A 27289-nucleotide genomic window follows, 5' to 3' on the forward strand; every position below is an offset into this window, starting at 1 on the left:
CTGAATGGGTGAATCCATCACCTGTTAGACTACACAGGAGCGGGAGGAACCCAGGACCAATGCCTGGTCAGGGTTGAGTTAATAGATCTCAGTTGGAGCCTTAGTAGAAAGGATAGAACCAGGATGGGGAGAATTAGCCAGGATTCCCACTCCTGATTGCTCCCCGGTGACCGACACTCTTGTCACAAAGTGTATGAGCTTGTGTGTGTTTGTATATATATGTGTCATAGAATCCGTACAGTGCAGAAAGAGGCCATTCAGCCCATTAAGTCCACACTGACCACAATCCCACTCAGGCCCTATTCCCGTAACCCCACATATTTATCCTGCTAATCCCCCTGACGCTAAGGGGCAATTTAGCATGGCCAATCGACCTAACCCGCACATCTTTGGACTGTGGGAGGAAACTGGAGCACCTGGAGGAAACCCACACAGACACGGGGAGAATGTGCAGACTCCACACAGACAGTGACCTGAGGCCGGAATTGAACTCGGATCCCTGGCGCTGTGAGGCAGCAGTGCCAACCACTGTGCCGCCGTGCCGCCCGCGTTTGTGTGTTTGTGTCAGTGTTGGTGTTTGTGCAATTGTGAGTGTTGCGTAATTGTGTCTGAGTTTTTGTGAGTGAATGTTTGTGTGTGTAAGAATGAGTGGTGCATGATTGAGTGTGTTTTGTGAGTGAGTGTGTGTGAATGTTAGTGTAATTTTGTAAGTTTTTGTAGGTGCGTGCATGGGTTTTAGTGAGTGAGCGTGTGTGTGTAGGTTTGTGTGTGAGTTTTTGTGAGTGTATGGGTGCTTGTGTGTGGGGGTGGGTGTGTGGGGGTGGGTGTGTGGGTTGTGTGTGAGTGTGTATGTGTGATTGTGTATCTGTGTGTGTGTGATTGTGTATGTGTGTGTGTATGGCTCTGCTTGCGTGTGTCTGTGTGTGTGTTTGTGTGTATGGCTCTGCTTGTGTGTGTGTGTGTGTTTGTGTGTATGGCTCTGCTTGTGTGTGTTTGTGTGTATGGCTCTGCTTGTGTGTGTCTGTGTGTTTGTGTCTGTGTTTGTGTGTATAGCTCTGCTTGTGTGTGTCTGTGTGTGTGTTTGTGTGTTTGGCTCTGCTTGTGTGTGTCTGTGTCAAGTATGAGCTTGGGTGTGTCTATGACTCTGATATCCCACCCCACACCCCTTCCTGCTTGCACACTTATTGTCAGGATTCCCACACACCAACAACGGGAATAAGGCCAGTACCCTTAGAACCATCTTCTCAAAGCGAGGAGAGAAAACTGAAGGGCCGTGAAATCCCTCTGTTCCCCCTGCTCCTTGTGCTATAAATAACAGCACTCTCTAAGTTGTGTACGATGGCAGTAATAAATCTGAGGGTTGAGATCCCAGGTACAAGGCGGACATCATCTCAACCCGTCAATGTGTTATATTGCCTCGTGTCGGTCTCCAGAGTGTGTGCTTGCTGCGTGTAGTTCCTTTTCCACATATCCATTACCCTCGATAAAAATGAGCTCTGAAGCTTAGCAGCTTAAGATGCATGGGCTGCAAGATAAGTGTTATCAGTCCAGCACTCAAAAGATTATCGATCCTGGCTGACAAAATACTACTGTATAACAAACTGGGCAGATGGTCAATTTGCTGTTTTTTTTCTCTGAAGCTGTTTTCAGTTCACTGTTAATTCATTGGAAAAGCAATTCTTCTGTTTTGTTCCCCTCTTATCCTACTGCCTCTGACTCTATTTTTCCGCCAGATGCACTACTTGGCTGCTGCTAATGGAATCTGGCCATACAACCACATGAATAAATTTATCAGCGGCTTCTCCTGGGAGCAGTACTGGAGCCGAGAAAGGATCCGACTCCGTCCCAATAAACTAAAGGGCGGTCGTTCCACATGACGCCGTTCTGCCTCGTAATTGGCAGCCGAAATCAAAGGATAACCACTGGTAACGGGAATGATCCCAGTATGGTTTCATTTTACTCTCTCTGGCCAGGAGATGCCAAGACCAATTAAAGGGACCCAACCAGTGTTGCAGCAGAGATGGGTCAACAGCCACAGTAGCTTCATTAGCCCCACCAGTCATGGTCCGCTGGGTATCGCCCTCTTGCCTCCGAGTCGGAAGGTTGTGGCTCAAGTTTATCTGCGGGATCTTTAGCACATCAAGTCACGGGTGATCAAGAACTTTTCCCGACACACAAGGCCTTGATTTGAGTAAAGTTTATTTATTAGTCACAAGTAAGGCCTACATTAACACTGCAATGAAGTTACTGTGAAATTCGCCTAGTCGCCACACTCCGGCGCCTGTTCAGGTCAATGCACTTAACCAGCACGTCTTTCAGACTGTGGGAGTAAACCGGAGCACCCGGAAGAAACCCACAGAGACACGGGGAGGACGTGCAAACTCCACACAGACAGTGGCCCAAGCCGAGAACCCAGGTCCCTGGCACTGTGAAGCAGCAGTGCTAACCACTGTGCTACCGTGCCCCCCCCCAATGCTTTGATGTCCTACTTAACCCTAACCCCATGTGCCAGCTGTCACCAGGACTACTCATGACAACCACGGCAACATTATTGAAGTCCATCCTTGCCAGACTCTTATCGCGACTGATAAACCCTTATCCATACCTTTGTTATCTCCACACTGAACTTTTCCAACAGCCTCCTAGATGATCCCCAGCATACCTGAACTCTAGTTCAACCAGATTTAGCTCAGTTGGCTGGATGGCGAGTTAGTGATGCGGAGCAATGCCAACAGCGTGAGTTCAATTCCCGTACCGGCTGAGGTTATTTATGAAGGCCCCGCCTTCTCAACCTTGCCCCTTGCCTGAGGTGTGGTGACCCTCGGGTTAAATCACCACCAGTCTGCTCTCCCCCTCAAAGGGGAGAACAGCCCCTGGTCATCTGGGACTGAGGCGACTTTACCTTTAACCAGGAAGGTTCCGACTTGATTCCTGATCTGTATTGAGTCAGCTGCTTCTGTTGGTACAAGAGTTGGGTAACTGGTCTCAGTATGCCAGCGATGTGGAAGGGGCTGATCAGCACTGGTTCTGACTGCACAAGGACAGCACCAACCTTGGTGGCGATGGGCCTGAGAAGGTCTCAATAGTCCACTTAAAGACATTTCCCTGCTGTGAGGTATTGGAGCTAACTGACCCCCTACCTGAGCAGGAGAGGAGGTGGCCTGGGAGACACTAAGGGGCCTGGGAGGCAGGGGAACAAAGAGCTTTTAGATGTGAAAGAAAAGAGTCCCTGGCAGTTTGAACCTGTGTCAGATTAAGCTGAGACTCTAACCTTTCATGTGTGGCTGGTGGTTGAGATTGAAAGCCGGCATAGTTATCTGTGTCAACAGAAGGAGGCCACTTGTGTCGAGTGGCTCGGAGATCTGTCCCCATCTGTTCCAGCTTAAAATGCAACAGTTGCAAGCAGGCAGTACTTGATGGAAGATGATTCAGTCAGAGTTTTCCTTTGCGTCAGTCATTCCCACAATCCTGGCATTCTGTCTCCTCTGTTTCTGTCCCGCAAAGGAGCCCCGAGTGTGGAGCCGATTGGAAAGCTCTTTTCAAAGAGCCGGCGCAAGCATGATGGGCCGAATGGCCCCCGTCTCTGCGGCATGGAGAACGAAAACTAGGGAAAAGGTGATGTTTGCATTCATCCTTCTCCCTCTTCCCCACACCCAATACTGTCGTGTGAAGTAGGGACACACGATGCAGCCGTACAGGTTGTTATTCAGTCTACAAATCCTTCCAATCCTCCAACATACTCCACAAGGGAAGGAAAAGGGTTTATATATCTCTGGGCTCCAGCCATTTCCGTTATTCTTCCATGTCACAGCGGGAAAGACTTACATTTAAATTGCCCCTTAGTGTCTCAAGATGTGTAGGTTAGGTGAATTAGTGGGGTAAATATGTAGACTACAGGGATAGGGCAGGGGTAAAATGCTCTGTCGGAGAGTCGGTGCAGACTCGACGGGTCGAATGGCCCTCTTTTGCACTGTAGGAATTCTATGATTCTGTAGCTCCCTTCACATCCACCAAGACGTCCCAAAGTACTTTACAGCTAAGAGTACCCTCTTTTTTAAGGCGATGGCCTAGTGGTATTATCGCTAGACTATTAATCCAGAAACTCAGCTAATGTTCTGGGGACCCGGGTTCGAATCCCGCCACGGCAGTTGGTGGAATTTGAATTCAATAAAATATATCTGGAATTAAGAATCTACTGATGACCATGAAACCATTGTCAATTGTCGGAAAAACCCACCTGGTTCACTGTCCTTCAGGGAAGAAAATCTGCCGTCCTTACCCGGTCTGGTCGACATGTGACTCCAGAGCCACAGCAGTGTGGTTGACTCTCAACTGCCCTCTGAAATGGCTGAACGAGACACTCAGTTCAAGGGCAACTAGGGATGGGCAATAAATGTTGGCCCAGCCAGCGACGCCCATGTCCCACAAATGAATTTTTAAAAGCCTGAAACCCAGTAAATAATTGGTGCAAGAACATTCCAGGCCCCCACCACCCTCTGTGTAAAATACATCCCCCTGACATCTGTGTTGAATCTTGCCCCCCTTTAAGGGGCTTTTGATAGGATAGACGCTGTAGCCATTTACAGGACACCCAAAGCTAGAGAACAAAAGTAGAAGATAGTAACCAAACAATTCAAAGAGGAATTGCTTTGTCCAGGTGGCATGGTGGTTAGCACTGCTGCCTCACAGCGCCAGGGACCTGGGTTCAATTCCCAGCTTGGGTCACTGTCTGAGTGGAGTCTGCATGTTCTCCCCATGTCTGTGTGGGTTTCCTCCGGGTGCTCTGGTTTCCTCCCACAGTCTGAAAGACGTGCTGGTTAGGGTGCATTGGCCGTGCTAAATTCTCCCTCAGTGTACCCAAAACAGGCGCCAGAGTGTGGCGACTAGGGGATTTTCACAGTAACTTCACTGCAGTGTTAATGTAAGCCTACTTGTGACACTAATAAATAAACTTTCAGCTTTAGAGGGCAGTGGCAATGTGGAACTTGCTGCCACAGGAAGTATGAGGCAAATATCATCTTTCTTTTGTCTCAATGGGATGTGGGTGTCTCTGGCTGGGCCCATCCCTAATTGTCCCTGAACTGAGTGGCTTGCTGGACCATTTCAGAGGGCAGTTGGGAGTCACCCACATTGCTGTGGCTCTGGAATCACATGTAGGCCAGACCAGGTAAGGATGGCAGATTTCCTTCCCTGAGTGACATTCATTCACAGAGGAGTTTTTCGGTCAATCAATGATAGTTGACATGGTTACCATGACTCGGGCTAGCTTTTCAGTTCCAGATTTATTAACTGGATTTAAATTCCACCAGCTGCTGTGGTGGGATTTAAACTCATGAAATTCTGGGGCTCTGGATTACCAATCCAGTGACATTAGCACAGTGCCACATCAACCCCTAATCATAAATACATTCAAGGAGAAAGTAGAGAAAGACGTAAAGGGGGAAGGAATTGATTGATTTGCTGATGGGGTGAGATGAAATAGGATGGGAGGAGGTTTGAGTGCAGCATAAACACCAGCAGCTGGGCTGAATGGCCTGTTTCTGTGCTGTAACTTCTATCTAATTCTATGTAAAAACTGGCTGCCACACAGTAAGGTCCCAGTATTTCTGGATCCCCTCTCACTTCCCTTAAAATGCTGACTTGTACACATGAAAATGGCCATGACTTTGAAAGTCTGATTCCGTCCCTTCCAGTGGTTTACTGCCACTCCTTATTGCTGCACAGGTTATGCTGCAGGACCCCAATGCATCCAGTCGATAGCTTATTCTCATATTGAACTCTGGCAATTGTACAATGGGTCACCAGCCGCCAGCAGGCGCGCACACACAGACAAAGACACACTGATATGCACACAGACAGACAGGCACACACAGACAGACAGGCACACACACACAGACAGACACACACAGACAGGCACACACACAGACAGACACACAGACACACACCGACAGGGTGTCCCACTGTTCAGAGTTGCCGCTTTAAAAAGTAAACCCACTCACATCTTGGGCCCGCCACACTTTTATTGTCCGGTCCTGCGACGAGGAAAAGATGAGACCGTCACCACCCCATTTCACACAGGTCACTGACTGTGTGTGCCCGGTCAGGATCTTATCGCAACGTCCCAGCACCGTGTCCCATATCCGGACACTGCCGTCTTTCGATGCACTGGCCAGGTAACGGCACTGCGGATTTCTAGACACGTGGGAGAAAAAAGATTAAAGAACCAAATTCCAACCGGAGACAAATAAACATTCCTCGCGGTGAATGAGAAAGAGGAAGTTCAGGGCTCTCAGCATTGGGCACACCGTGACTTTATCCCATTCTGAAGACCAATCCACTCTGACCACAGAGTGGCACAGTGGTTAGCACTGCTGCTTCACAGCGCCAGGGACCCGGGTTCAATTCCCAGCTTGGGTCACTGTCTGTGTGGAGTCTGCACGTTCTCCCCGTGTCTGCGTGGGTTTCCTCCGGGTGCTCCGGATTCCTCCCACAGTCCGAGACATGTGCTGGTTAGGTGCATTGGCCGTGCTAAATTCTCCCTCAGTGTAACCCGAACAGGCGCCGGAGTGTGGCGACGAGGGGAATTTCACAGTAACTTCATTGCGGTGTTAATGTAAGCCTACTTGTGACACTAATAAATAAACTTTACTTTACTTTATATTCGATTCCCGCCTTAGGTCACTGTCTGTGTGGAGTTTGCACATTCTCCCCATGTCTGCGTGGGTTTCCCCCGGGTGTTCCGGTTTCCTCCCACAGTCCAAAGATGTGCGGGTTAGAGGATTAGTGGGGTACATATGCGGGGTTATGGGGATAGAGCCTGGGTGGGATTCTCTGTCAGAGAGTCAGTGCAGGCCCGATGGGCTGAATGGCCTCCTTCTGCACTATAGGGATTCTATGTTCTATATAATGTAGACACCTCTAGGCAATGTCTGGTAATAATAGAATATAAGATGTGGGATAGGATTGAATCCCACTTTGAATGCTTAAAAAAACAGGCCATGAACACAGGTCAGTGAAGCACTGATAGATAAACCATCAATAACTCTCCCCACAGAGTGCTCGGTATCCTCCATTAGTTCCCACCCACTTTCTGCTCCCACTGTATAATGCATTATCCCTGATGCACAACAGCAGATGGAAGGCAAGGAATCTCTTCCCAAAATCCCTGCTTCTCAGAAGCAATTGTTAATGTCATATCAATATCACTGTGGAGGGAAACGGGACATGGTTATGAATTGTCTTTGAGCACAAAAAGGGGAGGAGGCGTCCAGGATCTCATCACCCCCGGAATGATATTTTAGTTTGATTTTGTACATTTTCTTCTGAAATTTTGATTTTTGTTAATTTGTTTTGCCTTTACCCAGCTAATCTCCTCAACCTACACATCTTGGGACGCCAAGAGGCAACTTAGCACGGTCAATCCACCTAACCTGTACATCTTTGAACACCAAGAGGCAACTTAGCATGGCCAATCCTCCTAGCCTACACATCTTGGGACACCATGGGGCAATTTAGCATAGCCAATCCACCTAACCTGTACATCTTTTTGGGGGGTTGGGAGCTGACACCCTCCTTCATTAGTTGAATTTATTGACTTTTGATTGATGCAAGAGTATAAATAGGGGAGGGGCTATCCGCCCCGTCCATTAGTTAATTCGCTTTGACCATTTGTTTTATGGGGATGGCTGGGACACTGGGTTGAGTGGGAGGACAGCCATGAGACTGAACAAGTCAATAAACACTCTCGATAAAGAAAAGCTCCATGCCTTGGCTTCAGCTTCACCAACCAGCTTGGCTCCTATTAACAGCAGTCACCCACTTTGGGGTGGCACGGCAGCACAGTGGTTAGTACTGCTGTCTCACAGCGCCAGGGACCCAGGTTCAATTCTGGCCTCGGGTCAGTGTATGTGTGGAGTCTGCACGTTCTCCCCATGTCTGCGCGGGTTTCTTCCAGATGCTCCGGTTTCCTCCCACAGTCCAAAGATGTGCGGGTTAGGTGGATGAGTCATTCTAAATTTCCCCTTGGTGTCCCAAGATGTGTAGGTTAGGTGGATTGGCCAGGCTAAATTGCCCCTCGGTGTCTCAAGGTGTGTAGGTTAGGGGGATTGGCAGGTAAATGCATGGGGTTTTGGGGATAGGGTGAGTGGTGGGCCTGTGTAAGATGGCCTGTGATGATGGGCCAAATGGCCTCCTTCTGCACTGTCAGGATTCTATTGGGGTCCATTCAAAGTTTCAGTTGATCTCACTGTCACCTGAGTCAGAAGGACTTTGAGCACAGGAGTCTGTGCTGTCGTTCCCAGTGCAGCACCAAGGGAATATCACTGAGTCTCAGTGCCGAACACAGTCTGCAGAAGATCCACTGGTCCCGCTGGCTACTCAAATTAAAACCCTTGCTAACAGGACGACTACATTTGGTTGTTGGCCAGGAGATGTTATGAATTATTCACTCACATATGCAGCGGTTTCCAGCAGAGATACGTAATCCACTTCGAGTGCCCTGCCAGGACCTTTCCCATTTGCTTGCCAGTGCTGGGGTCCCACAGGAATATCTGAAATTAAACAGGCAAAGTGCAACTTTACCCAGAGACAAGAAAGAAAGTCCATGCACTTGTCGACGCTTCCAAAACTGACCTGCCATAAATCTCTCCCCAGACTCCAGTTTGTGTATTCAGGCCAGACTCGACAAGTCAACACGCTTTCCTGAGACAAGCAAGGTGCTCGGGTGAAACGTGAAAGGTAGCGGCAGTTTGTTAAAATGCATAACCTTTCTTTTTCAATCTTCTTATTTTAACAGCATTTTCTCCGCCTGCCATTGCAATGGAAATGGCAAACGGCAGTTTGAGAGTAAAATGGTTAATTAAATCATAGAAATCATAGAAACCCTCCAGTACAGAAAGAGGCCATTCGGCCCGTCGAGTCTGCACCGACCACAATCCCACCCAGGCCCTACCCACATATATTTTACCCACTAATCCCTCTAACCTATGCATCTCAGGACACTAAGGGGCAATTTTAGCATTGCCAATCAACCTAACCCGCACATCTTTGGACTGTGGGAGGAAACCGGAGCACCCGGAGGAAACCCACGCAGACACAAGGAGAATGTGCAAACTCCACACAGACAGTAACCCAAGCCGGGAATTGAACCCAGGTCCCTGGAGCTGTGAAGCAGCAGTGCTGACCACTGTGCTACCATGCCGCCCAACCTTATATTAAGCTGATCTTTCTCGACACCCCAGCTATGACAGTAACAGCACAATCTGCACCCTCTCCTTTCCTTCTCATAGAATAGAATCATAGAATTCCTGCAGTGCACAAGGAGGCCATTCAGCCCATCGAGTCTGCGCCGACAGAGCATCTCACACAGGCCCATCCCCGCAACCCACATATTTACCCTGCTAATCCCCCTAACCTACACATCTTGGGACACTAAGAGGCAATTTAGCATGGCCTATCAACCTAACCTACACATCTTTCGGCTGTGGGAGGAATCCGGAGCACCCGGAGGAAACACACGCAGGCACGGGGAGAACTCCACACAGTCACCCGAGGTCGGAATCGAACCCGGGTCCCTGGCGCTGTGAGGCAGCAGTGCTAACCACTGTGCCACCGTGCCATCCTAAAACTATGTACGGTATGCTTTGTCTGTATAGCGCACAAGAAACAATATTTTTCGCTATATCCCAATATATGTGACAATAATAAATCAAATCAAATATAGACAAACCTTGAAGAGGAGTTTTTTTTCAATGGATTAAATACCTGACTATTCTTGCACCCAGAAGCCAACTTCTTCCCATCTGGGGACCAGGATATGCTCAATACCCAGTGCCGGTGACCTGAGGAAAAGAAATTACAACTTCTTTCAGACAGGTTAACTCCCGACTCCTCCGCCGCCTTTGATTTATTAACGAAAAACACACATTACTCAATGATCTCATTCACGGTAATTTTTTGAGAGTTTGTTTTGGTTAGTTAATGGTGGCAAGGGCCCGATCTCATTTCGTTCGCTGCTATAAACATTCCGTCAATTAAAGCGAGACAGATAATCAGAGAGTAGGCACAGAAACGGAGGGAGTTAAGAGGAAGCTTAATTTGCAATTGCTCAGAGCAGGACCATAAAGACCTTGAAATGAGGCTTTTCAAAGAGTGGTGTGGACAGGATTAACCCTGTCCACCATTTTAAATAGGTTGATGCCCCCATTATAAAGCAGTGGAATTAGATACACATAATGAGTAGCAATGTTCAAAGAAGCCCGACCCAACATTATTACATCTTTTCATGGTTATTAACTGACGGCAGAACAGAGAGCCAAGCCAGTCGTAGAATCTCTACAGCGCAGGAGGAGGACATTCGGCCCATCGAGATTGCACCGACAACAATCCCACCCAAACCCTCTCTCCCCATATATCTCCACGTATTTACCCTGCTAGTCCCCCTGGCACTAAGGGAAAATTGAGCATGGCCAATCAACCTAACCCACACATCTTTGGACTGTGGGAGGAAACCGGAGGAAACCCACACAGACACGGGGAGAACGTGCAAACACCACATCCGCAGTTACCCAAGTCCAGAATTGAACCCAGGTCCCTGGCGCTGTGAGGCGGCAGTGCTAACCACTGTGCCACACAGTGGGTGGCAGTGTTGAACATAAAGAAGAACTTGCATTTACAAAGCACCTTCCATGACCTCAGAATGTCTCAAAATGCTTTAGGACAACACGGTACTATTTTTTTTTGTGTTGTGGCTGTTGCTTTGTAGGAAGCACAGCATCGAATTTGTGCACAGCAAGATCCCACACAAAAAAATGACCAGGTAACGTTTTGGAGTTTCTGTACAGAACTGCCACTGGGTTTGGGCGACCGCTCAAGGGTTACAATTCCCTTGTTGTTTGGGTGCTGGTGGAGGGATAAACATTGGCCAGAATGCCGTCGATATCTCCCCTATTCTTCTTCGCAATAACTCTGTGGGATCCACCAGAGGGGGCAGATGGGGCCTCCGTTTAACATCTCATCTGAAAGGCAGCGCTGGCAATGCAGCACACCCTCAGTACTGCACTCTGAGGTGTTGGCCTGGAGAACGCCTCAAGTCTCCAGAGTGGGTCTTAAACCCACAGACTTCTGACCGACTCACTTGAGTCACACTTAACACAGCGCAGAGTAAATAGGACCAAAGATCACAGGGCGGCACAGTGGTTAGCACTGCTGCCTCACAGCGCCAGGGGCCCGGGTTCAATCCCGGCCCTGAGTGCCTGTCTGTGTGGAGTTTTCCTCGTTCTCCCCGCATCTGCGTGGGTTTCCTCCCACAGTCCAAAGATGTGCGGGTTAGGTGGATTGGCCATGCTAAATTGCCCCTTCGTGTCAGGGGGAAATTGCCCCTTCGTCGCAGGGAAAAATGTGGGGTTACAGGGATAGGGCCTGCGTGGGATTGTTGTCGGTGCAGGGCTCGATGGGCTGAACGGCCTCCTTCTGCACTGTAGAGATTCTATGATCACCAGAAGAACTCTGATTTTTCTCTTTTTAGCGGTGGGGGTGAGTATTGTGACTCATTGCGGAGTCTGCGCTGGGAGATGGGACTCTCTCTGTTTCCCCTGCATCGTACACGCCCAATAAGGACACAGGATGGCTTCACGCCAAGTTCACTTTCTCTCCACTGTGCCCACAGTCCCAACTGGAGAAACAGCACCACCTGCTGCCTGTGGCATGGCATTTTTCTAACTCCTCTCACCAGCTGAAGGCAAAGCATTAAGGATTTCTATTATTAAAAAAGAACTTGTGTTTATATAGCAATGTTCACAGCCCCAGGACAATAAACCCACAACCTTCTAACTCAGAGGCCAAGAGTGCGAGGAACCCACTGAGTCACAGTTCAAAGTTTTTAAAATTTATTAGTCACAAGTAAGGCTTACATTAACACTGCAATGAAGTTACTGTGAAATTCCCCTAGTCGCCACTCCGGCACCTGTTCGGGTACACTGAGGGAGAATTTAGCACGGTCAATGCACCCTAACCAGCACGTCTTTCGGACTGTGGGAGGAAACCGGAGCACCCGGAGGAAACCCATGCAGGCACGGGGAGAACGTGCAGACTCTGCACAGTCACCCAAGCTGGGAATTGAACCAGGGTCCCTGGTGCTGTGAGGCAGCAGTGCTAACCACTGTGCCACCGTGCCTGGGAGTGTGTGTTTGTGGAAGATTCAAAAAGGCAAAATCAAAACGTGCAGGTTAACAGACAAAGTTAGCAGCAAAACAATAAATATTGTCATGGACAAATGTACGAAGGAAGGCTCTGAAAACTAACTGAATAAAAGGGGCTGGGAGGCCATTAGTTTGGGTTCCGAAAGGAGAGAGAGTGAGACTTGAATCCAGAACCTTCTGATACAGGCGTGCCAACAACCAAACCAGGCTGGCAAATTAATTAACAAATTATTTCACTATCCTTTGGTCTCATCCCCCAGTATGAAGTTGAATTTATATCACAAGTAGGCTTACATTAACACTGCAATGAAGTTACTGTGAAAATCCCCGAGTGGCCACACATTACACCTGTTCAGGTACAGAATCATGGAATCCGTACAGTGCAGAAGGAGGCCATTCGGCCCATCAAGCCTGCACCAACAACAATCCCACCCAAGACCTATCCCCGCAACCCCACTTATTTAGCCTGCTAATCCCCCTGACACTCAGGGGCAATTTAGCATGGCCAATGCATCTAACCAACACGTCTTTTTGGACTGTGGGAGGAAACCGGAGCACCCGGAGGAAACCCACGCAGACACGGGGAGAACGTGCAGACTTCACACAATGACCCAAGCCAGGAATCGAACCTGGGTCTCTGGCACTGTGAGGCAGCAGTGCTAACCACTGTGCTGCCACGATTCAAAAGTATTTTTTTGTATTCATTCGTGGGACATGGGCGTCGGTGGCTAGGCCAGCATTTATTGCCCATCCCTAGTTGCCCTTGAGAAGGTGGTGGTGAGCTGCCTTCTTGAATCGCTGCAGTCCATGTGCTGTGGGTTGACCCACAATGCCGTTAGGGAGGGAATTCCAGGATTTTGACCCAGCGACTGTGAAGGAACGGCGACATATTTCCAAGTCAGGACGGTGAGTGGCTTGGAGGGGAAATATGCTCGCAAAGACAAGGCCGGAGAGAAGGCCGGTCACCTGAAGGGAATGGGATTGGTGGCAGGAGGAAGGATAATGTTGAAATGTTCAAAGTGAACTTGCCTTTAGCTGTAAAGTGAGGGGTTTCCGTCGACAGATCCACACAGACAGTGACCCAAGCCAGGAATCGAACCCGGGTCCCTGGTGCTGTGAGGCAGCAGTGCTAACCACTGTGCCACCGTGCCCGCCCCATTTGTTTGAAATAATGCCAGGGGATCTTTTACATCCACTTGAGTCGGTGCATAACGCCCTGGTTTCTCATCAACCCATCTGAAACACCGCATTCAACAGTGCAGCACTCCCTCAGTATTGCACCGCAGCGTCAGGCTTCATTCTGGGATGCTTAAGTCCTGGAGTGAGGCTTGACCCAGGAACCTTGTGACTCTCAACTGAGCCTAAACTGACATCAAAGGGAGAGACTGGAATAATCTTTCAGGAGTTTTTTTTCTTTGAGAGACTTGCCTTCCAGTGGGGCTGAAGGCCACAGAAATGACAGCCTCCGTGTGGCCTTCCAATGAGCTGGTACAACGTGTCACAGCCCGCACTCGAAACACTGCCTGCGGCTGATAAATAATGTCGATCACATTTTCCGTTTCCACCTTCTGCTCCTGCAGCGCCTTCTCCAGCGAGGTGACAATTTCCGTCTCGTTCACGTAGAAGGCCAAAGGCAGGGGATCATCCTGAAAATAACAGGCCAGAAATAAGGATGATAACAGGATGACCAAATACATGAAGGGGGAGGGAATAGAGAGATACCGACCGAGTGAGGGCAGAAGGATCTTTATTTTGTTTAGTTGGGGCATCATGATCGGCACAGACTTGGAGGGACGAACGGCCTGTTCCTGTGCTGTACTTTTCTTTCTTCTTTGTTCTGAACCTAAGGCTGCATTCATGTAGCACCTCTCAGGGCATCCCAAAGTGCTTTGTAGCTAATTAAGTACTTTTGTGGTCACGGTTGCATTGTAGGAAACCTGGCAGTTAATTTGCAGGCAGCCAGATCCCACACCCAACAATGTGACTATGACTAAATAATCTATTTTTAGTGATTGCTGGATAAATATTAGCCAAAACACCAGGGATAAATCCCCTGCTGTTGTTCAAACTAGTGCAATGCTTCACATCAAACTAATGAGAGGGACGGCACAGTGGTTAGCACTGCTGCCTCACAGCGCCAGGGACCCGGGTTCGATTCCCAGCTTGGATCACTGTCTGTGTGGAGTTTGCACATTCTCCCCGTGTCTGCGTGGGTTTCCTCCGGGTGCCCCGGTTTTCTCTGAAAGACGTGCTGGTTAGGGTGCATTGGCCGTGCTAAATTCTCCCTCAGTGTACCCGAACAGGCGCTGGAGTGTGGCCACTTGGGGATTTTCACAGTAACTTCATTGTAGTGTTAATGTAATCGTTACTTGTGACCGTAATGTAATCGTTACTCGTAAACCTTAAACCGGGATCTTGGGTTTATGTCACACTATCAGTAACCCCCACAGCTTGCCTCCTGGACTTGCAGAATCTCACTGGCTGTCCTGTCTGGAGACAATACACATCTCTTTAACCTGTGCTTAATGCTCCCTCCACCCACATTGTCTGTATCTTTAAGACCTGGTTGGCTGTAGAGATTCGCATTCTAATCAGTATTCTGTAACTTGATTGTGTGCCTCTGTGCCCTGTTCGAGAGCAGATTTCCACTCCATCTGACGAAGGAGCAGCGCTGAGAAAGCTAATGGCATTTGCTACCAAATAAACCTGTTGGACTTTAACCGGATGTTGTTAAAACTCTTACTGTGTTTACCCCAGTCCAACGCCGGCATCTCCACATCACTCAAGTCTTTTCCGCCAGTGCAAACACCCTCCCTCCCAGCTTCCACCCTGTTAAGTCCCCTCAGGATCTTGTACGTTTCAATAAGATCACCTCCCATCCTTCTCAACTCCAATGGGTACAGGCCCAACCTGTTTATCCTTGCTTTCTAAGAAAATCTCTTCATCCTAGGAATGAGTCTAACGCAATTATTTCAAATAAGGAGACCAAAACTGTACACAGTTCAGGGGTGCCAGCCTAGATTGTCTGCTCAAGTCTCTGGGGTGGGCTTGAACCCACAATGTCTGACTCCGAGGCAGGAATGCTACCCACTGAGGTAGAGCAGGAACCATCATCGCAGAATGGTGGGACTCGAGATGGTGGCTGTGGCTAACTGCACAGTGGCCTCTTTATGGGGACTGTGCGACCTTGGGGAAGAGCTGAGAGGAGGCCAGACGTCTTCGTACTGAGTTAAACCCAGAAGGAAAACTGTGTCAGCCTTAGGAAAGGTTTGGAATCATGGACACCATAGAATCCCTACAGTGCAGGAGGAGGAGGCCATTCAGCCCACCGAGCCTGCACTGACAACAATCCCACCCCAGGCCCTATCCCCATAACCCTACACATTTACCCCGCTAATCCCTCTAACCTACACATCCCGGGTCACTATGGGCAATCTAGCATGACCAATCCACCCAACCTGCACATCTTCGGACTGTGGGAGGAAACTGCGGCACCCGGAGGAAACCCACGCAGACACGGGGAGAACGTGCAGACTCCACACAGACAGTGACCCGAGCCGGGAATCGAACCCAGGTTCCTGGAGCTGTGAGGCAGCAGCACTGACCACTGTGCCACCGTGCTGCCCCTGAAATGGGCCTGAAACTTGACCTCTTCATCATGGATGAAAGGGAGAGGAAAATCGTTGTCCTCAAGCTCTGATCCTTGGTGTAAAGTGTGTGATGCTTTGTGGGAGCAAGTTTGTTTCTGTTTTTGAAAACAGTTTGAGCTGTGAAGATTCCTTTCGCGTTGCGCTACTGGAGCGAAGCCGTACAACTCTGCTGACCTATCAGTGCTTGTCAATAACTGCTGTGCTTGCATGTGAATGGAACTTCATTGGAGGGCGAGGGTAACTAGATAGATCCAGTGGTTTCCAAACAGAAGACCATATTTCTGTAAATATGTCGTGTAGTTAACACATTTACATTGAGATATCTTCACTGTCTATGTTGGAAATAGTCAGAGTGAAAGTTTTTAAAAATTCATTCCTGGGACACGGGCGTCGCTGGCTGGGCCAGCATTTATTGCCCATCCCTAGTTGCCCCAGGGCAGTTGAGACATTGCTGTGGCTCTGGAGACACACGTCGGCCAGATCAGCTAAGGACGGCAGATTTCCTTCCCGAAAGGACATTAGTGGGTTTTTCCGACATTCGACAATGGTTTCATGGTCATCAGTAGATTTTTAATTCCAGATATTTTTTATTGAATTCAAATTCCACCACCTGCCGTGGTGGGATTCGAACCCGGGTCCACAGAACATTGGCTGAGTTTCTGGATTAATAGTCTAGCGATAATACCACTGGGCCATCGCCTCCCCAAGGTGCTTGCTTTTAAGAGAAAACTGAAAGGCATTTGAAAAAGATGGGTAATTACTTTAATAATGAAACAAACTAGACTAAAAAAGTTAAAGTGCTGACTGAAACGGCCGGTGATATTGAGGCTTTGTAAAGGGTGTAGAGGTTGACCACTGGACATGATCATATTGAATGGAAGAGCAGGCTCAAAGGGCCAAATGGCCTCCTCCTCCTGTTTCTAATGCCCTTCATTCCCAGTATAAAGCATCTCTGTTACAAATGTCGACTCAGTACTGGAACTATACTTTGCAGCAGGTTAATCTGACCCCGTTTTAGAACTTGGCTATATAAGCTTAGTAAGGAGTCTAACAACACCAGGTTAAAGTCCAACAGGTTTATTTGGTAGCAAACGCCACTAGCTTTCGGAGCGCTGCTCCTTCGTCAGATGGAGTGGAAATCTGACGAAGGAGCAGCGCTCCGAAAGCTAGTGGCGTTTGCTACCAAATGAACCTGTTGGGCTTTAACCTGGTGTTGTTAGACTCCTTACTGTGTTTACCCCAGTCCAACGCCGGCATCTCCACATCATACATAAGCTTGCCCAGCAATCCAGAGGACTGCAGGAGTGTTGCACTGTCAAAGATGCTGCACTTTGACTGAGATATTGAACCAGCTTGCACTGGATGTTGAAGGTCACAATAAAACAGGGGTATAAGAACATAAAAAATTTAGAGTGGGAGTGGGCCATTCAGCCCCTTGAACCTGTTCCGCCTTTCAGCTGGATCATGGCTTTCTTGATTTGATTTATTGTCACATGTACTCACAGTGAAAAGCATTGTTTCTTGCACGCTATGCAGACAAAATGTACCGTACATAGAGAAGGAAAGGAGAGGATGCAGAATGTAGTGTTACAGTCATAGCTAGGGTGCAGAGAAAGATCAACTTAATGCGAGGTAAGTCCATTCAAAAGTCTGATGGCAGCAGGGAAGGAGCTGTTCTCGAGTCGGTTGGTATGTGACCTCAGATTTTTGTGCCTTTTCCCCGACGGAAGAAGGTGTAAGAGAGAATGTCTGCAGTGCGTGGGATCCTTTTCCGAGGCAGCGGGAAGTGTAGACAGAGTCAATGGATGGGAGGCTGGTTTGCGTGATCTTGTATCAGCTCTTCCACCTTCTTCCGTCGGGAAAAAGGACACAAAAGTCTGAGGTCACGTACCAACCGACTCAAGAACAGCTTCTTCCCTGCTGCCATCAGACTTTTGAATGGACCTACCTCGCATTAAGTTGATCTTTCTCTATACCCTAGCAATGACTGCAACACTACATTCTGCACTCTCTCCTTTCCTTCTCTATGTACAGTATGCTTTGTCTGTATAGCTTTCACTGTATCCCAATACATGTGACAATAATAAATCAAATCAAATCAAATCTCAACAATACCTTCCCACACTATCCCCAGATTCCCCAACTCCCGTAGTATCCAAACAAAAACCTGTCGATCTCAGCCTTGGATATAGTCAACAACTGAGCACCCACACCCTTCTGAGGAAGACAATTCTAAAGATTCTCAAACCTCTTGAGCGAAGACATTTCTTCGCAGTCCTAAATATCTGACAACAATCCTTGGTTCAAACGTTCCTTGCTGCCACTACCCTTGTCAAACCTTTTGAAGAAGTTTATTTGTTTCATTCAGATCAATTCTCATTCTTCTCAACTCTGGGGAATGTTGGCTTAACTTAATCTCTCTCCTCCGTATTTGGAGCGACTCTGACTGAGGCACAGACTATCTGTTCAGATGGATATTACTGATCCCACGGCACCAGATAAAGAGTTGATATTCTCCAGTAACCTGGCCATGTTGTGCTGTAAAACCACCAGGAGAAGTGTGGATCCATTGTTCACTGATCTCAATGCTGTTTGTGGGATCTTGCTTTGCGTAAGGTTAGTGTCACATTTGCCTGCATTACTGAACTTCAAAGCAAATTCATTTAGTTGCCTTTTTATGAGCAATGAAGATTGAATAATTACAAATCATAACTTCTCTGATCTTTATTGTTTTACGATGAGCAAAGAAATGAAATCAATGATTCCAATAACTCGTATTCATATATCACCTCGAACACCAATGTTGCATGGTGCGTAGAGAACATGCCCCTGTCTACATCAACGGGGATGAAGTAGAAAGGGTCGAGAGCTTCAAGTTTTTAGGTGTCCAGATCATCAACAGTCTGTTCTGGTCCCCCCATGCCGACACTATAGTCAAGAAAACCCACCAACGCCTCTACTTTCTCAGAAGACTCAGGAAATTTGACATGTCAGCTACGACTCTCACCAACTTTTCCAGAGGCACCATAGAAAGCATTCTTTCTGGTTGTATCACAGCTTGGTATGACTCCTGCTCTGCCCAAGACTACAAGGAACTACAAAAGGTCGTGAATGTAGCCCAATCCATCACGCAAACCAGCCTCCCATCCATTGACTGTCTACACTTCCTGCTGTCTCGGCAAAGCAGCAGCATAATTAAGGACCCCACACACCCCTGACATTCTCTCTTCCACCTTCTTCAGATACAAATAGTCTGAGGTCACGTACCAACCGACACAAGAACAGCTTCTTCCCTGCTGCCGTCAGACTTTTGAACGGACCTACCTTGCATTAAGTTGATCTTTCTCTACACCCTAGCTATGACTGTAACACTACATTCTGCACTCGCTCGTTTCCTTCTCTATGAACGGTATGCTTTGTCTGTGTAGCGCGCAAGAAATAACACTTTTCACTGTATACTAACACGTGTGACAATAATAAATCAAATCAAATCAAAAAGTATTTCAGAGAACTGGAACCCCAGAAGGAGGAGGAGGTATCGGGAAGCCAGCAAGTCTCATGGTACAGTGGGGTAGTCGCCACCTCTGTCTGGGTCAGAGGTTCTGTGTTCAAGTCCCACTCTGGGACTCCTCCGGGTACCATGCCCCCAGAGGGTGTTGGTGGCCAGGGGTTTCCATTGCATTGCTCCATGGTTATGGAAGATTAGGAAGTTAAAAGGATCATTCTAAACATAGAAACATAGAAGATAGGAGCAGGAGGAGGCCATTCGGCCCTTCGAGCCTGCTCCGCCATTCATTACCATCATGGCTGATCATCCAACTCAATAGCCTAATCCTGCTTTCTCCCCATAACCTTTGACCCCATTTGCCCCAAGTGCTATATCCAGCCGCCTCTTGAATACATTCAATGTTTTGACATCAACTACTTCCTGTGGTAATGAATTCCACAGGCTCACCACTCTTTGGGTGAAGAAATGACTCCTCACCTCCGTCCTAAATGGTCTACCCCGAATCCTCAGACTGTGACCCCTGGTTCTGGACCCCCCACCATCAGGAACATCCTTCCTGCATCTACCCTGTCTAGTGTGGAGAGTGAACAGAGAGGAAGCGACAGAGCGGCTTAGGAAGGAAATGGATTCCAGACCCTCATGTTCTCTTCTAGAAAGCAAGGTGAAGGGTAGAACTTGACTCTGATCTTTACACACTTTATAGACATTTATTTACAGAGATACACATTACAAACATACGCCTCCTAAACCCAACAAGCACAGTTTCAGTTTGCTCCCATATATAGTAAAACAAATGAATCCCCAATTAAAGTACCACCAAAACACGGTGGCACAGTGGTTAGCACGGCTGCCTCACAATGCCAAGGATCCGGGTTCAATTCCGGCCTTGGGTCACTGTCTGTGTGGAGTTTGCACATTACCCCATGTCCGCGTGGGTTTCCTCCGGGTGCTCCGGTTTCCTCCCACACTCCAAAGATGTGTGGGTTAGATGGATTGGCCACGTTAAGTTGTCCCTTAGTGTCCCAAGATGTGTAGGTTAGTGGATTAGCCATGGGAAATTTATAGGGTTGCAGGAATAGGGCGAGGGAAAGGGCCAGGGTAAAATCCTCTTTCAGAGAGTCGGTGCAGACTCAATCGGCCAAGTGGCCTCCTTCTACACTGTAGCGATTCTAAATGAGTTAAATACTCAATTAAGAAACATAGAATCCCTACATTGCAGAAGTGCATCTTACCATGGCAACACATCTTTGGACATGAAGGGGCAATTTAGCATGGCCAATCCACCTAACAATTATAGAATCATAGAATCCTTACAGAGCCGAAGGAGGCCACTGGGCCCATCAAACCTGCACTGACAACAATCCCACCCAGGCCCTATCACCATAACCCCACATATTTACCCTGCTAGTCACCCTGACACAAAGGGGCAATTTACCATGGCCAATCAACCTAACCCGCACATCTCTGGAATTATTGTACAACTAACACTTTGGGTCTAGATGGCTGAAGGCCCAGCCACCAATGGTGATGTGACGAGTGGGGAGATGTATAAAGTGCCTCGGTACCCTGTGTGTGTGACTGCATCAAAATATGAGATGGTTTTACCTTGGGCAACAGGACGTTGCACACAAGCTGCAACTTGTCGGGTGTAATGTCAACCGGGACATCAAAAGGTGTGCCCAAGATTTCGCCGCCCTCATCCTTGAACTGTATCAGCAGCCGCTGGCTGTCCTCCTTCATCGCTGGACGCTGCATAAGAGCTGGAAAAGAGAGCGGGAGAGAGGCTGATCCAATATCCAAACTCCTGAAACCAGCACCACACTATTTCCAAAAACACATCAAATAAACACTCTCCAAAACAGGAAAGTTAATATCTGGCAAGCAGAGTTTTGCTTTGTTGTCATGAGTAAAGCAATCTGCTTACCCGATTCTTCCCAATAATCCTTCATCTACATCGATTATTAATAATAAACCTTGGGAATACACACAATGCCTGCTCAATATCTTGTATTTACAATCTCTGCTTACATCACCAATCAACAATGAAACTCCCAATGTGTTTAGAATGGAACTCCTATTAGTGAAAATAAGAAACTGAACTGGACTAGCCGTATAAATGCTGTGGTTACAAGAGCAGGTCAAAGCTAGTAACTCAGCTCCTGATAAAGCCTGTCCACCATCTACAAGGCACAAGTCAGGAGTGTGATGGAATGTTGCCCATTTACCTGGATGGGTGCAGCTCCAACAATATGTCAGCTACGACTCTCACCAACTTTTACAGATGCACCATAGAAAGCATTCTTTCAGGTTGTATCACAGCTTGGTATGGCTCCTGCTCTGTCCAAGACCGCAAGGAACTACAAAAGATCGTGAATGTAGCCCAATGCATCATGCAAACCAGCCTCCCATCCATTGACTCTGTCTACGCTTCCCGCTGCTTCAGCAAAGCAGCCAGCATAATTAAGGACCCCACACATCCCGGACATTCTCTCTTCCACCTTCTTCCTTCAGGAAAAAGATACTAAAGTCTGAGGTCACGTACCAACTGATTCAAGAACAGCTTTTTCCCTGCTGCTGTCAGACTTTTGAATGGATTTACCTTGCATTAAGTTGATCTTTCTCTACACCCTAGTTATGACTGTAACACTGAACAATACTTTTCACTGTATGTTAATACATGTGACAATAATAAATCAAATCAAATCAAACCAAACCAAGATGCCTGATACCATCCAGGACAAAGCAGCCCACTGGATTGTCACCCCTTCCACAAACATTCAATCCCTCCACCACCGATGAACAGTGGCAGCAGTGTGTACCATCTACAAGATGCAACTGCAGGCTCCCGCCGAGACACTCACCATTCTTAGTTGGAAAGATATCACTGTCTCTGAGACTAAATGTTGGAATTTCCTCCCTAACAGCACTGTGGGCGTACCCACACCTCAGGGTCTGCAGCTGTTCAGGAAGGCAGCTCACCACCACCTCTCTCTGTGGAAAACAATATTCACCAAAACATTTTTTTCTCCCAAAGGAAGGGGAGATTGTTCAGAATGAGTTAACAGACCTTCCAATTAAGCCCTAATTTGATGTCAATTATTCGATAGAAGTCACTGATCTATAAAAGGGCCACAGGTGGCACTGGGTGTCGGTGGAGAATTGTGTGTGAAGTTGGATGAGCAGAGTCACAATGAACCCAAGGAGAAAATCAACAGGAAAAAAAACCCCAGGGACTAATACCTAGAGCACTATTAAATAGAGAGATGCTGTGCCATGCACCCCACCGCACCCCCACGCCATCCCTTCCCCTAATCAGTGGGTATCAACTCTTGTCAGAAGGTTATAGGTTCAAGATCCGCCCCAGAGCCTTGGGCACAGAATCTAGGCTGACACTCTCAGTGCAATATTGAGAGGCTGCTGCACTGTCAGAGGTACCAACTTTCAGCCAAGACATTAAACCAATGCCCGATCTACTCCCTCAAGTAAAGGACCCAGCTGCTGAAGGATAACAGGGACTTCTCCCCAATGTTCTGGCCAATATCTGTCCTTCAGCCAACATCACTAAGAAAGAGTATCTGGTCACTCATTGTAATCTGTGGAATCTTGCTGTGCGCGGACTGCCTGACATATTTCCCACATTATAACGGTGACTACTGTCATCATGTCAATGAATTTCAAAGCCTGTGCGATGCCGAGCATGTCGATTGACAGATCAAAGTGCTCCTTTGATTGTTTCTAACAGGCGGAATACAGATCGTATTCAACCAGCCCACGCCTACAAAATGCAAATCAAAATGTCTACTGTTAGCTGGGATTTGGCAATTGGGCAGCACTTGCTGGACAATCCTGAGTGTGTTGATAACTACACTAACAACCAATTTTAGATATTCAAACTTGTAACATGGCTCATTTACGTACTTTAGAAGCAACACACATTCAGACACAGGGAGCCATGCTCTGCATCAAAAGGAAAACGTTCAAGCATTGTGCCTTTTCTGAATTGCTCGAAAAGCCTATAATTCCCGGCTGCTTTCTCCAAGCACCGCCACTTTTAAAAAATTCATTCGTGGGACATGGGTGTCACTGGCTGGCCAGCATTTATTGCCCATCTCTAATTGCCCGAGGGCAGTTGAGAGTCAACCACATTGCTGTATCTCTGGAGTCACATGTAGACCAGACGGGTAAGGATGGCAGATTTCCTTCCCTAAAGGACATCAGTGAACCAGATGGGTTTTCCCAACAATCGACAATGGTTTCATGGTCATCAGTAGATTCTTAATCATCAGTAGATTCTTAATTCCAGATATTTTTTATTGAATTCAAATTCCACCATCTGCCGTGGCGGGATTCGAACCCGGGTCCCCAGAACATTAGCTGAGTTTCTGGCTTAATAGTCTAGCAATAATACCACTGGACCATCACCTCCTCTAACTAATCAAAATTGGTTTGCAAAACAATCAGCACACTCTCATCCCACAGTATAAATTGTTTTGATCATTTGAAATTTGATATTCTCACATTTGTCCTGATGAGTGCAAGATGAAAAGCTTCAGCAACATGTCTCTTTTCAGCAATAATAGGGACTACTCCTCATAGGTACGTCACCGGTCAAATAGAGCATCCTGAGGCTGTGATTTATACACGCAAGCTCCTTCTTCAACCAAGTGATTTACTTCTTCAGTGTCCAAGAGTTAATTGAGTGAGATGCTAACACATTCTGAACATTGAATCATACAGGGCAGAAAAGGCCCTTCAACCCATCGGTTCTGCACCACCACGCGAGAAACACCTGACGTCCCACAACAGAGAATCTGGCGAACTGGTGCAGCAACAATAATCTCTCCCTCAATGTCAACAAAACGAAGGAGACTGTCATCGACTTCAGGAAGCGTAAAAGAGACCATACCCGTCTACATTAATGGGGGTGAAGTATAAAGGGTCGAGAGCTTCAAGTTTTTAGGTGCCCAGATCACCAACAATCTGTCTGGTCCTCCCCATGCCGACACTATAGTTAAGAAAGCCCACCAAAGCCTCTACTTTCTCAGAAGACTAAGGAAATTTGGCATGTCCGCTACAACTCTCACCAACTTTTACAGATGCACCATAGAAAGCATTCTTTCTGGTTGTATCACAGCTTGGTGTGGCTCCTGCTCTGACCAAGACCCCAAGAAACTACAAAGGTCATGAATAAAGCCCAATCCATCACTCAAACCAGCCTCCCATCCATTGACTCTATCTACACTTCCCGCTGCCTCGGAAAGGCAGCCAGCATAATTAAGGACCCCACGCACCCCGGACATTCTCTCTTCCACCTTCTTCCATTGGGAAAAAGATACAAAAGTCTGAGGTCACGTACCAACCGACTCAAGAACAGCTTCTTCCCTGCTGTCATCAGGCTTTTAAATGGACCAACATCGAATTAAGTTGATCTTTCTCTACACCCGAGCTATGACTGTAACACTACATTCTGCACTCCTTTCCTTCTCCATGAATGGTATGCTTTGTCTGTATAGCACGCAAGGAACAATACTTTTCACTGTATGTTAATACTTTGGCAATAATAAATCAAATCAAAATCCTATCTATCAGCACTAGGCCCATAGCCATGAATGTTATGATGTACCAAGTGCTCATCCATTAAAGGATATGGGGCAACCCGCCTCTATCACCCTCCCAGGCAGCACATTCCAGATCGTCACCACCCTCTGGGTGAAAAAGGTTTTCCTCGCAACCCCCCTGAACCTCCTGCAGATGGACACTTCTGTGCTTTTTTTTTATTGATTCATTTATGGAGTGATCATCATCACTGGCATTTTATTGCCTTTCTCTAACTGCCCTCTTGGACTGTTGCAGTCCCTGGGGTGTAGGTGCACCCACCATGCTGTTAGGAAAGGAGTTCCAGGATTTTGACCCAGCGACGGCAAAGGAACGGCCGATATATTTCCAGGTCACCAGATCAAAATCCTGGAACACCCTCCCAACAGCACAGTGGGTGCAGCTACACCAGATGGACCGCAGAGATTCAAGAAGGCAGCTCACCACCAGCTTCTCCAGGGTAATTAGGAATGGCCAATGAATGTTGGTCTAGTCAGTGACACCCACATCCCGTGCAAGGGCAACAGTGGTTAGCACTGCTGCCTCGCTACACCGGGAACCGAGGTTTAATTCCCAGCTTGGGTGACTGTCTGTGCGGAGACTGCACGTTCTCCCCGTATCTGCGTGGGTTTCCTCCGGGTGCTCCGGTTTCCTCCCACAGTCCAAAAGACGTGCTGGTTAGGTGCTTTGGCTATACTAAATTCTCCCTCAGTGTACCCAAACAGGTGCCAGAGTGTGGCGACTTGGGGAATTTCACAGTTACTTCATTGCAGTGTTAATGTAAGCCTTACTTGTGACAATAATAAATAAACTTTAAACCATCACCTCCAGGACAATTAGTAATGGGCAATAATAGTTGATCTAGCCACCAATGCCTACATCCCATGAAATTTTTTTTCAAGTACCTGAAGGGGAGTGGGGGGGGGGGGCAATTGCAGTCCTGTGACCCTTGTGCACCATCATCCTCAGAAGAGTTTTTTAAAAGTTTATTTATTAGCGTCACAAGCAGGCTTACATTAACACTGCAATGAAGTTACTGTGAAAATCCCCTAGTCGCCACACTCCGGCGCCTGTTCGGGTACACTGAGGGAGAATTTTGCACGGTCAATGAACCCTAACCAGCATGTCTTTCAGACTGTGGGAGGAAACTGGCGCAACCAGAGGAAACCCACGCAGACACGGGGAGAACGTACAGACTCCGCACAGACACTCTCTCGTTTCCTTCTCTATGAACGGTATGCTTTGTCTGTATTGCACGCAAGAAACAATGCTTTCCACTGTATGTTAATACATGTGACAATAATAAATCAAATCAGTGACCCAAGCCGGGAATTGAACCCGGGTCCCTGGCACGGTGAGGCAGCGGTGTTAACCACTGGGCCACTGTAGCCAGTGATGCCTCCATCCCATTAAATTAATTTTATAAAAATGTCTAAAGGGTGTGGGGGGGGGGCCAACAGCAGTCTTGCATCTCCCTTGTGTATCCTCACCCTCAGAGGAGAGAGGATTGAGGGGGGTTTGAAAGAAGGGCAAGGCAGCAATACTGGGATTGGTGTGGGGATGGGGATTGTTACTGTATCAGAATGTGGCAACAGTAACAATTCAGATCGTTACAGTCACAGCGTTCCAAAGCCAGCAGCAGCTGAGAAGCCGAGACCATGGCAGGGTCCAGAGGAAGGGCTCTCTGACAGAGATACACTGAGGAGACCATTTAAAACACTGCCAGCATTAAAGGAGATATTTCTCCCTCCCCAGCCCCTTGCTTACTAACCCGGGAATCCGGCAGCCGCGGGGATCTGGGGCTTGGAAACTCTCGCTGTCCCCCGGAGCGCGAATTGCTCTTTAAACTTTAGCAGCAGCAGCAGCACATGGAGTAACTGTGTCTCCCCCTCCACACCGAGCTGACAGGGGCAGAAAGAGTCTCCCCCACACCCTCAGCCCGCCAGCAAAGTGCACCCTCAGCGCCCCCAATGCCTGGGAGGACCAAGCAGCAGGAAGAGGCTTTCAATTACATTTTAGCTCTTACTCTTGAAAGAAAACATTCTTTAACATCCCCTGCAAGAGCCAAAAATTGATTTTCTTGAAGCAAAATCTCTTAACAATGTGTTTGTTTTGTTCACCTGTCCATCCTGTGCTAACTGGTCTATATTAGCTCCCAGTTAAATAATGTCTCCGTTTGAAAATTATTCTTTCTAAATCCCTCTATGGTCTCATGCCTCCTTCTGTCTGTAACCCCCCTCCAGCCCCACTCCCCCTCTGTCTGTAACCCCCTCCAGACGTCGCCTCCCTATGTCTGTAATCCCCTCCGGCCCCACTTGTCCCTATGTCTGTAATCTGGG

General features: G+C 47.8%; 1 protein-coding gene across 2 annotated transcripts; it reads right to left on the reverse strand.

Moving 5' to 3' along the window:
- Positions 1 to 6072: 6072 nt before the first annotated feature.
- Positions 6073 to 26846, reverse strand: LOC144501226 (notchless protein homolog 1-like). Of its 2 annotated transcripts, none has more exons than XM_078224676.1 (5): positions 26722 to 26846; positions 20961 to 21115; positions 13626 to 13843; positions 9763 to 9839; positions 6073 to 6192 (listed from the first exon to the last, which is right to left on the reverse strand). In XM_078224676.1, the coding sequence occupies exons 2-4, from the start codon at positions 21108 to 21110 to the stop codon at positions 9767 to 9769; spliced, it is 441 nt and encodes a 146-aa protein (XP_078080802.1). In that variant the 5' UTR covers positions 21111 to 21115; positions 26722 to 26846; the 3' UTR covers positions 6073 to 6192; positions 9763 to 9766. The 2 variants fall into 2 exon arrangements, with proteins under 2 accessions (XP_078080802.1, XP_078080801.1); XM_078224675.1 differs by lacking the exon at positions 6073 to 6192 and adding an exon at positions 8452 to 8549.
- Between the last annotated feature and the right edge of the window lie 443 nt (positions 26847 to 27289).

The sequence above is a fragment of the Mustelus asterias genome, chromosome 12 (genome assembly GCF_964213995.1).
Source record: "Mustelus asterias chromosome 12, sMusAst1.hap1.1, whole genome shotgun sequence".
Taxonomy (NCBI): Eukaryota; Metazoa; Chordata; class Chondrichthyes; order Carcharhiniformes; family Triakidae; genus Mustelus; species Mustelus asterias.

Bases quoted from the DNA above. Each gene is read 5' to 3' on its own strand.
- LOC144501226 (XM_078224676.1), bottom strand. From the start codon at position 21,110: ATGCAGCGTCCAGCGATGAAGGAGGACAGCCAGCGGCTGCTGATACAG. The intron at 13,844-20,960 runs GTAAAACCATCT...TGTTATTTTCAG, and splicing joins GCAACGTCCTGTTGCCCAAG to GATGATCCCCTGCCTTTGGC. The intron at 9,840-13,625 runs GCAAGTCTCTCA...TCTTTTCCTCAG, and splicing joins GCCTTCAGCCCCACTGGAAG to GTCACCGGCACTGGGTATTG.